General features: G+C 33.5%; 1 protein-coding gene across 1 annotated transcript; it reads left to right on the top strand.

Moving 5' to 3' along the window:
* The first annotated feature begins 727 nt into the window (after positions 1–727).
* LOC7456820 (cytokinin hydroxylase) lies at positions 728–3,885 on the top strand. Its single transcript, XM_002305124.4, has 5 exons — positions 728–1,091; positions 1,207–1,433; positions 1,551–1,792; positions 2,041–2,419; positions 3,328–3,885. Exons 1-5 carry the CDS (start codon positions 806–808, stop codon positions 3,748–3,750), a joined length of 1,557 nt encoding a protein of 518 aa, XP_002305160.1. The 5' UTR covers positions 728–805; the 3' UTR covers positions 3,751–3,885.
* The last annotated feature ends 7,430 nt before the right edge of the window (positions 3,886–11,315 follow it).

Raw genomic sequence — 11,315 nt, 5'->3', positions numbered from 1 at the left:
CTGTAATATTTGTATTATCTGACTCGATCTAATCCGTAAATGTTGGATAATATGGATATTATAGATAATAGTTGGTCAAAAAAATCAAAGAAATTGATATCATGGGTCGGGTGGCTGATCAAGATTTTTGAAACCTGGTCAACCCGACCCAACATGTATACTCTATTCTCTGTTTTTATTTATATTTGATAATTTATGAATTAAATATTTATTTTATTTTATTTATAAATGTTTCACATCCAAAGTTCTTGTTAATAGGTTTGCTATTAGATATTTTAAACGTAAGCCCAATTCGTAAATATCTTCAATATCCATAAAATATTTAGCTCAACTCGATATATCCAACTTACTTGAGTTTTAATAAATAAATAAATAGAATTTATAATTTATAAAATACCAGAAATTAGATTAGATATAATTATAGACTCAAATTCAACCCAAGTATATCTACAAACACCACTAATAAAAAGGTAAGATGCGTTCCCATACTTTCAAAAGTCAAAATTAACAGATAATTAGGTTGATTATAGACGAGGGACCTCTATTACATAATGGAGAAATTATAAGAATTCAATCGCCTAAATTGAAACTATAAGGATGTTTTTGTGAAAAATAGATACCACTTTAAACTTTAATATCATTTTTTTAAAAAAAAAAACAGTTTTAAAAATTCGTGCTTTTTTGTTGTGCCTATAAATTAATGTTCCTCAGTTGATTCACTAGACAACCCTCCAGTCTGCAACTCTTAATATTTTTTTCCCTGTCTGTAGTGTATTGCTTATAAGTTGATTGATCACCACCAACCATGGCTGTGATGATGATGGTGTTGACAAGTCTATTAGTTATATTCATCTTTTCATTTCTCAAGGTTGCATATGATAACATATCATGTTATTTTCTTACACCAAGGCGCATCAAGAAAATCATGGAGAAGCAAGGAGTGCGTGGCCCAAAACCCCGCCCTCTCACCGGAAACATCCTAGACGTTGCCGCTTATGTTTCTAAATCAACTTCCAAGGACATGGATCACATCACTCATGACACTGTCAATCGTCTCTTGCCACATTATGTTGCTTGGTCTAAACAATACGGTACGCAAGCATATCTCACTGTTGAGACGACGGGACTTGAACCGGAGACTTAATCCATTGTTTTACTGAAAGAAAAAACCTTATATTTGCTCTCCTTTTTTTGTGTTTTTTACAGGGAAAAGGTTCATATTTTGGAATGGGGTAGAGCCACGGCTGTGCATATCGGAGACAGAAATGATCAAGGAACTTTTAACAAAGTATAGCACTAAATCTGGAAAATCATGGCTGCAGAGAGAAGGAACAAAACATTTTATTGGTCGTGGTTTGTTAATGGCTAACGGCAGTGATTGGTATCATCAACGCCATATTGCGGCGCCGTCATTCATGGGAGAAAGGCTCAAGGTTAATATATAGCTCATGACATGATTCATATTGTTGGTATTTGATTCGTTTTTAATGATTGAAGTGCTGGTAAAAATGGTGGGTTAATTTAGATTTTTTATTTTCCTGGTTATGAAGAGCAAAGCAGGGCTGATGGTGGAATGCACAAAGAATATGCTCCAATCACTGCAAAATGCAGTAGAATCAGGCCAAACAGAGGTAGAAATTGGTGAATACATGTCTAGAGTTACTGCTGATATAATTTCAAGAACCCAATTCGGTAGTAGCTATGAAAAGGGGAAGCAAATATTCCATCTCTTAACAGAATTGCAAAGTCTTTGTCATCAGGCAACTAGGCACTTGTGCCTTCCCGGAAGCCGGTAGGTCTTATTCAGAGAAATATAATTTATTTTTTTCTTTTTTTATAATCTGATTCCATATCTGATAAAAAGTAGTGTATGGATTTCTTTTACGTGGTCATTTTTTTTTTCCTTTGATACTCTTCTTTCTCTTTCAAGTCAGTTCTGGCTCTTCAGAAATTTACTAGTGATTCCTTGTCTGCAACAACTTGCATTAACAATAGATTCAGGGTCATGTGGGATTAAATTTTAATGTATTCCTCTGACAGGTTCTTTCCAAGCAACTACAACAGACAAATAAAATCTAAGAAGATGGAGGTGGATAGATTACTGCTGGAGATTATACAAAGCCGGAAAGACTGCGTAGAGATCGGCAGAAGTAGTTCTTATGGAGATGATTTACTGGGGATGCTTCTAAATGAGATGGAGAAGAAGAGAAGTGATGGTTTTAATATAAACCTGCAGTTGGTTATGGATGAATGTAAGACATTCTTCTTTGCTGGACATGAGACAACTTCTCTTTTACTCACATGGACAGTCATGCTTCTAGCTAGCAACCCTTCCTGGCAAGAAAAGGTGAGAGCAGAGGTGAAAGAAGTCTGCAATGGTGAAACTCCTTCAATCGACCATCTTCCCAAATTCAATCTGGTAAGTAACAATTCAAGCCTTTTAAAATCCGTCCCCTTTACCCTAAACCATGCAAAACAGTGGGGGCTTAATTGGCAGTAGAATCCATGGTGTAGGGAGGTATAATAATACTGAAATCCAACACTATGATTCTAAATGTAATTTCCTCTAGCTTCATGAAGAATTCAATTGCAAATTGACGCCTGAGCTGTTTACAGTATAGATATGAAAATTGTCCTGTCTACTGATAAGATAGTTGTCATTGCCTAACCTTTCTAAAACTTTTAACTAAAAGTTGTACCTACCAAATCCTACTTGCAGCAATATAATTAGCAATGACTAACTTCCTCAGATAAGCTAAAGAATATCAGTTTTAAATATTTTCATTTCTCTCTCTTTTTAAGGTAGTAAATCTTTTTTGCCATTAAAGAGAATTAGACAAAATGCTCTTGTACTATTGTGCTTTTAGCTAGCTGGTGGCACTCAGTTATGTATGACAACGACAAGTCTAGGGTCATTTCCAAAGAAAATATAGAACCACCACCATCTAATTTAACAAATCAGGCCTTATAGTTCATGGTTCGCCACTCCAGAGCTCGTTTTTCTAAGCTAGAGCTTCAAGGTATAGTTTAATGGAAGAAGCCAAAGAATCCCAATATTGATTAATCCATTTAACAGCCTAGCTGCTGCCAACCTAGTGATGATTAAAATGGAATCATCCTAAATGAGTCAAAAGGGATTTCGTATTCTTTAGGTTCACGCAGGTTGGTATGGTCAACAAAGGTCCTATAGTGGCCATGTAAAGTTTTGTACCTTCCATTAAAGCCAAAAACCACCTACATTCCTTGCCTTTTGATCCCCGATTATCTGGTCAAGTTTTTTCTTCATGGTCAACTAACTTGTATACGAACTTCTTTCCTTTGCTGCAGTTAAACATGGTTGTAAGCGAGTCTCTGAGGCTCTACCCATCGGGTACTTTGCTCCCTCGAATGGCCTTCGAAGATATTAAACTAGGTGATCTTGATATTCCAAAGGGGCTACAGATATGGATTCCGGTTCTAGCAATTCACCACAGCGAAGAATTATGGGGAAAGGATGCAAATGAGTTCAATCCTGACAGATTTGCCTCCAAGTCATTTGCTCCCGGACGGCATTTCATCCCTTTTGCGGCCGGACCCCGGAATTGTATAGGCCAATCCTTTGCTATGATGGAAGCTAAAATCATATTAGCCATGTTGATTTCCCAGTTTAGCTTCAATATTTCAGATAGTTACCGCCATGCTCCTGTTGTTGTCCTTACAATAAAACCAAAATATGGGGTTCAAGTTTACTTGAAGCCCTTGAATTCGTGAAAAAAAGATTTTTTCATTATATTACAGTCAAGAAATTAGATGTCTAAATAGTGAAGTTTGTGCTCTCAATTTTGTAAACAAGGTGATACAGCCACTAGTAAAATAAAAAAAGCACAGTGAGAGATTTTGTTCAAACATGCCTTTGCCTGTCCATTTTCACAAGTAATTAACTGTGCTAATTAACTTCTAAATTAGCAAAATATCCTAACTACTCCAAGTAATCTAAGACCAAATTAATTTATGGCAAACTTTTGTGAAGCCAAAAAAACTCAGTAGGCCATCCAATGAAAGAAGGAGAGAGGCACTACAGGCATGCTTAAGAGGTCAAATTAAGCCAGTAGAGCATCTAAAGGCGATGAAAAACGAGTGTGAGTGCTGTGTAGATCAGCCTGAGATGCTCATGGAAAAGACTAAATAAAGAAACAAATATGTGAAGAGGGGAAAAAGGGTTTCTTCTTTAGCAATTGATGCCCATAACACTTGTAAAGATAACGATGATTCTTCCATTCTCTTCTCTCCAATTAGATCTTGATTTAGCTAAGTGCTCCAACTTTCTACACTGACAAAACAAATAGCAAGGCCAGCTTGCGTAGGGCATTTTGGCCCTTAGAAAGGATGCTTTCTGATCAGCCAGTACCCTCCCCCCCATCATATACTTCCTGCACCTGCAGCCTGTTATTCTGCTCCTTCCACTACTCATTTCCTTGTATTATTTTTGTTTCAACTTACTATTTATTTATTCCTCTTTTTTTGTCACTGTCCTTGATCACTTTGCACGAGAAATTCCAACTATTTTTTTCTTCTTAAGATGAGATTGTTTTTTATACATCAAAATTACTGGTATCAGGTAGATTATATACACCTCGACAATTATGTTATTAAAGACATGAACAGAAAAAGATCACAGAAAAATCATAGTAAAGATCTGGGAAGAATATGTTAGTAAATACTATGAAAGACGAGATCTTAAGTAGAAGGAAATTGTTATGATAAACGTATCTGTACTTTAAGTGATTTAATTTGGTCCGATTGTTTTTCCAAAATCAAAGCACGAGCTGTCGAGCTCCATGTTATTCAAATTTCTCAAGTTTTAATTAATATATATTTTTCTTAATTAATTACTAATTTGAGGTGAACAAAGTATATATTTTTTAGTGACTAGTAAATCTTTTAGAAGGGATTATTATAAGTATATTTAGCACATATTAGTAATCGAATATTTTTTTTTCCTTTGTAATTCGAATTGTGATCAAATCGTCATAACTTAATTAGTAAAGGATGTAAATTTATATTTAAAAATTCGCCCTCCCGGCCATTGAACCATATTTCTAGTTTATAAAAACAAACACTTGTCCCTAAGAGAATTCTTTAATGGTTAGGATATCGAATTTCTTCTTGGAGATCAGATCTCTGGCTCAAATTTTGAGAAAGGTGAGTGAGATTTTTTTTTTTAGATTAACATGGGTGTTCGGGTCAGCTTGCGTGTATCTCAACTAATTCTACTGGTCCTGAAGTTAACGACCATGTAAACCTCCAGTAGCCCTGAAGTTTGTGAAATTCGAACTAGTAATTTCTAGGAATAAATTTAGAGCCTGACCAGTTTAGCTACACCCCTTAAAGTTATCATATAAAGTATTGGTTTGTTTTCATTGTGTAGCCTAAGCTTTTTAATTTTTTATTAACCAAAAAAAGAATTATATTAATCAAATATTTACTGTTTCATTGTTTTAAAACCTTGTCGAAATTAAAAATGACATGATCAATAAGGATATGAATTATTGTTCATCACAAGTTCAAACCAATGGGTTACTCTGTGAATCAAAAGCTAGTAACTATTACTTGCAGAGCATAAAATAAGAAATAGTAAAATTGGTAAGCGTAGCCATTGAAAAGGTGTAGATACCAAGTTCCAACACGGCTAACTATTTTCTTTACATGTCACTGGGGAAGGCAATGGATATTTATTATTAACAGTTAATTTTTTAAAATATCTATATAGATATTTTTTATTTAATTATTATTTATTATTTAATAAAAAATAAAATAGTTAATATATACATTAAATAATAAAATTATAAATATTATACATACGTGTGTTTTATGTCAATATCGAGAAGTGTATATATCATATTATATTTTAAAAAAATCTAAATATATCTATATAATATAAATATATTTCAGGTTAGGTTCAGATGAATTTAAGGTTAAATTTGACAATATTCATACTTTACCTTTTACATATTAAATAAATTAACTATCTAAAAGATATTTATCCGCGTTCAAGTCAAGTTGAATCGTTTTTTATCGGGTTTGAATTAAATTATTATTTTAAATACCACCAAGTTTCATTGCTATATTTACATACATACATGATACATGATGTAAATCATTCATGAAATCGAATTAAAATTAGTTAACTAAGCTAAGTTACAGTCCATTCCATGTTTTAGAACAATATTGCAACATGGGAGTCTAAATTTGCGGATTACAAGCAAAAGGTCATGTGAAATCAAGAGGCAGACAAGCAAATGGTAATCATTTTCACAAAAAGGCAGTCGTTAGTTTGAAAATGTGAAAATTTGTGATGAAAATGGAAGAAAGGCAATCCAGAGCACATGATCCAACTAGCCGAAGGAATAAAGATCTTTTTTTTTTTTTTTTCTCGTAAGCAAGTTGCCTCATGCGTGGCTGATAACTTGGAGTCGTCCTTGCTAGTTTTGGCTGCCCCCAATTGATTCTATTTGTGAGGATCTTAAATGAAGATGGATAGTCTAGTGGTACGATTTATTATTTACTAATTAATTAGGGTTATTAATGTGAAAATGTTTATCTTCAAACTTTTTTGGAGAAAACAGAGACGCAGTGCAAGATAAAAAAAAAATCACCTTTGGTCCTTCTACTTTTAAGATTTGATCAGATCACGCCCTTTACAACATTTTGTCCCGAAATTGAACCCTTCTCCATGAACATTTTGTCCCGATTTCAAATCTTCCATTACAAATTTCTGTTAAGTTGAAAACTATCGTTGGTTGACTAAATAAAGGATGATAAATAGACCTATCATCTCTCGGATCAGTCAATCACTGGGCCCAGATATATATGGGTCTGACGAGCTGATAGACACACCATCTCTAGGCTTAGTCAGGCATTAAGCCCGTGTTCTATTTATCTTTGAAGAATCTTAGTCTCTATATTTTACTCTCATGTGTCAGATATATTTTACTCTAATGAATTAGAGATATTTTGCTCACACTTTAGGCCATTCTCTTCAAATGGGGGAGGGGGTCTCGATTCTCTACTCCATATTTATTCTCAGAGTCTCTTTCTAAGATATTACTATATTTTCTCAAAAAAAAAATATTTACTTAAGAAATGGAGAATCCTTAAATTCCCCAAAGAGAATCTTTTGTAGATATCAGACACTAGTCACCAACCTCCTTGGCTAGGAAGAATGAATCAGTTTGTCAGAACCAAAAGATTAACCGATTATTCAAGATATAAACTTTGCTTCTAAGCTACTTAGATTTTTTGGAACGACATCGTATTATGTATGTATACCAGTAAGATTGAAAATAAATATAAAACAATTTGAAAATCTATTGGAAACCAAATGTAATATTGTCTAAACTAAAAAAAAAAAGTTAACTAGAAAAGTGAAATATTTTATTTAATAATAAAATAAAATTAAAAATTAATTAATCTTTATTGTAATATTTTATTATAGCAGTAAGATTTTTAGCCCATTTATGTATACCGGTAAGATTGAAAATAAATCCCTCCAGTAGAGGGATCATTGATGATTTTTAGCCTCATTTATTTTCACACACTGTATTTTATGCTCTTAATAATATTTTCCAAGTTAATGAATTGATATTGATATGAAATATGTGACTTCTATATCTTGGACGAAGACGAATGCAAGAGAAAAAATCGATAAATGTGCTCCACGAGAAGGAAATTCTGTCAAGAATGAAAGAAAGAAAAGAAATCTTTCACTTTGGAAAAGGAATTAAGGTGAGAATTACAGCAGTATAGTTGAAATATTTGAAGATCAATTATTTTTGAAGAATAATTTAGTATTTGACTTGATATATTTACGAGAATAAAAATATTTTTAAATAATTATTTCTTAAAAAATATTTTATTATATAGTGAATGCAAATAAATTACAAAATACATATAATATGATGCACTAAATGATTTTTTTCATTCAAATTAAGACTGATATATAGGATTGAGATAAAGACAATTAATTCTTAAACAATTATTATATTACAACTAATGATATTTGATTAATTTTTATGTTTGTGAACAAATTCAAGCTTATCAAGAAATTAACAAAACAATTTGAGTGCTAATTTGAAATTTAATATAACATTCGATCGAGCTCAGCTCGAATGTTACATAAATCAATTTAAACATTATGATATTAGATTTGATTTTAGATGCAATTAGTGGTGCCGAATCCTTGAGAGGTCAATGTACTTAATTGGTGTTTTCTAATACGTATACTATACATATTATATGTCATGTACGTATTCCTTGATTTGAGCTCCCAACACATTTGTTGAAAGTGATATACAATCCTATGATATACAACGATTATTTGTAAACCTTTTTATTCATTATCTTCCCTTTGCGCGAGTGGGTTTTATTAAATGGCTCAAAAGTAATGGTTTGTACTTTAATGCGTGGTTGTGTTTGCACTGGAGTTTCAATAAATTTTAATTTTTTTATTATATTTTTAAATTGTTTTGATGTATTAATATAAAAAATTATTAGCACGAGAGAATAAAGGTCAATAGATGTATATACAAGGCCTCTCTCTCCTTGATGTAAACATATATTTAATTGTGTTAAAATATGTGATAAAAAAAGAAATGCACTAGATATCAAATTATGCGCCACCATTACTCTCACCTTCACTACCGTGTCCTTCCCCACCACTCTTGTTTGCCTTGCAAAAACATAATGAAACTACTAAGTGCTTCACCAATTTAAAATTATGCTACAAGAGAATGTGTCTATTCCGAAGAACTCCAAAGTTATCATTTAAATCTTCATGTCCATTATTAAATTGAGGTCCAAGTGGATCATTATTAATTGTCCATATACTTTTAATTAGGTGATAACTCGTGCGGCCATTTAGCATATAAAATTAGTAAATTCCCCATCTCACACTATCTTTAAGCAGTCGATAACTTTGATTAATTTATGAGTTGTAGTTTACTTTAACATCTAGGGATAAGTATATATCCGTAGATTAACCCTTTCTAGCACTAAGGTACGTGGAGTTAATTTCGTCAGTAAATCAAGATTAAAGATGAGGTTAGGCTGCTAGTAACATCAATGACTAGTGAATTAGCCGCCAACTAAAATACCTTCCACGCATCGCCCAAGAATTCATTAGGCTAATTATTATGCTGGGGATATAAATAGATCGTACAAGGGGCACTCACCAAAAGGTTGGATTTTTAAGCTTCGACATAATTTCCTTAATATGTATTATAACGTGTATATAGTAGTACATAATCTCTCACCATATCTTGTTAATGGGCAATTCCTGTTTTTAAAAAAATGGGCAAACTTTGAATTAGTTCCTAAACTTATAACGGATGATGTCCTAAAAATAAATATGTTGTAAAGAATGAAGATTGTAAATCTTTTTTATTGAAGGATTCATAGGATCTTGATAGTCCATGAATCTTGTTATTTTATGGAGCGGAGGGGCTGGAGTGTTATCTTGCCCTAATAGCATTAACAAAAGAAAATATCTCCGAAACATACATTAAAAAGGGGTAAATATTCTTTATACATCATTAATGAGGAAAAACCCAGAGGTGCAAAGACAAAAGTAGCCTTGACTTTAACATTTTGTGTTAAGGGTCATAAGAAAAAACAAGCGGAGTCTTGTGGTTCAATATGGAGCTTGGGCTCCGCCTTGGGCTCACATGGACAGTCAATGTATGACATGTGGGTTTTTAAGGCTTGGTTCAACGTATCAACCAACCGACCTTGGGCTCTGCCTTTGATAAGTTTCTTAGGCTTTTCATAATTGAGCCTATAATTAATGTCTTTAGGACCTATTTACCATCTGGTCGTTAGCACTGATGGTGGTAATGACATGCGTTGGTTTTTTACCTTCGCAAACATACACATAAGAGTCATGAAAGGAACCTTGTACAGAAAGCATGTTTATGTCAAGAAATGAATGGGAAAATGGCTGATAATAAGGTATAATGAGTTAGTCATCCCTAGAGGTGGGATGCAACAAATTTAAAGTTCTTATTGTTGGAGGGTACCTCTCCTTGATGTTAATAGTATACCTTGTTTGAGCTCAGATGAGGAGAAAATATGAGCTGTATTGGCATCGATGTCAACCAGGTATGATGCCAATAGAATGGACAAACAACATTACCAGGCCATATTGCAAAGTATGCAACTTCTTTACCCCTTGTTTTTTGTACATCTAAGTTCATTACTGACTTTGTTTTTATGCAGAACTAATAATTGAAGGAGAATGGGAAAATTCAATAATATATGTCGAGGAGAATTCACAAAGAGGGTCTTCATCTCTTAACTTGAAGTGAGGCAAGACTAGAGAAGATATGGAGGATGACCTTATCGTTGTAGATGAACTTTATATCTCTGAGGACACAATTACAAGAGCTAGGACTTCCGCAGAAATAAAAGTTAAAGGTAATTGTAATCCCTCACCTAGAGGTCAAGCAGATCTAACCCCCCCTAAAGTAATTGTGGGCGTTTCTGCCTACTTTAAGAGAAATAGGGTCTCTACCCCTGTAGACAATAATGTTCCAACCTTGACTGTAGAGGCTTTTATGGTGGCATTCCCTCTGCCTCTAGTTCTAACCTTGTCTGCAGAAGTTGTAGTTGTTGGGTCTTTTACTTGGGTTATTCTCAGGGAATCTGAATAGAGATTTGAAGATGCTTTTGTCAATTGGGTTGTCGACTGAACTCCCTTTAGTTTCCCCACCCTAACTAGAGATGAGAGACAACTCATGAAGGTTATTGTTGGTGGAAGGTTATGCCTTGATGAGACAGACCTTGAAGTAGTGAAGCAGCTATAGAGGATTCTCATAATTCCTTCAGACATCTCAATAATGTCTAATGAGAGTTATAACTGTTATTTGGCCTTAACTAGATAAATGACCTTTAATGTAAGGAACTTTCTTATTTAACTTTTTAGTTTCATTTTATGATCATTTTCCTAACAATAGCAAACTTTCATGATATGTGCTCATTCTAAAAGGCATTGGATGAGCAAGAGAAATTAAGTAAGAGAGGTTATTGCCAAACATAAAGCAGGCTAGACTTACCTCTAATGGCCAAGGGAGGAGAAACCTGTTGTGGAGGCTGAACTAAGAAGCCTCAAGATAGCCTATACATCGCTAAAATAAATAAATGCAAGGCATTGTTCTTTAGTTGGTCTCCACTGAAAATTAACTTCAGGCTGCTTATAACCATATGGATACCCTGAAACAATATATTCTTAAAGTGTAGTCCACTCAAGACAACATAAGGGTTGAGCTTCTCGCTGCCAGGAA

This window comes from Populus trichocarpa, chromosome 4 (genome assembly GCF_000002775.5).
Source record: "Populus trichocarpa isolate Nisqually-1 chromosome 4, P.trichocarpa_v4.1, whole genome shotgun sequence".
NCBI lineage: Eukaryota > Viridiplantae > Streptophyta > Magnoliopsida > Malpighiales > Salicaceae > Populus > Populus trichocarpa.
Note: the sequence above shows the minus strand (reverse complement) of the source record. Positions and strands in the feature narration are given on the sequence as shown.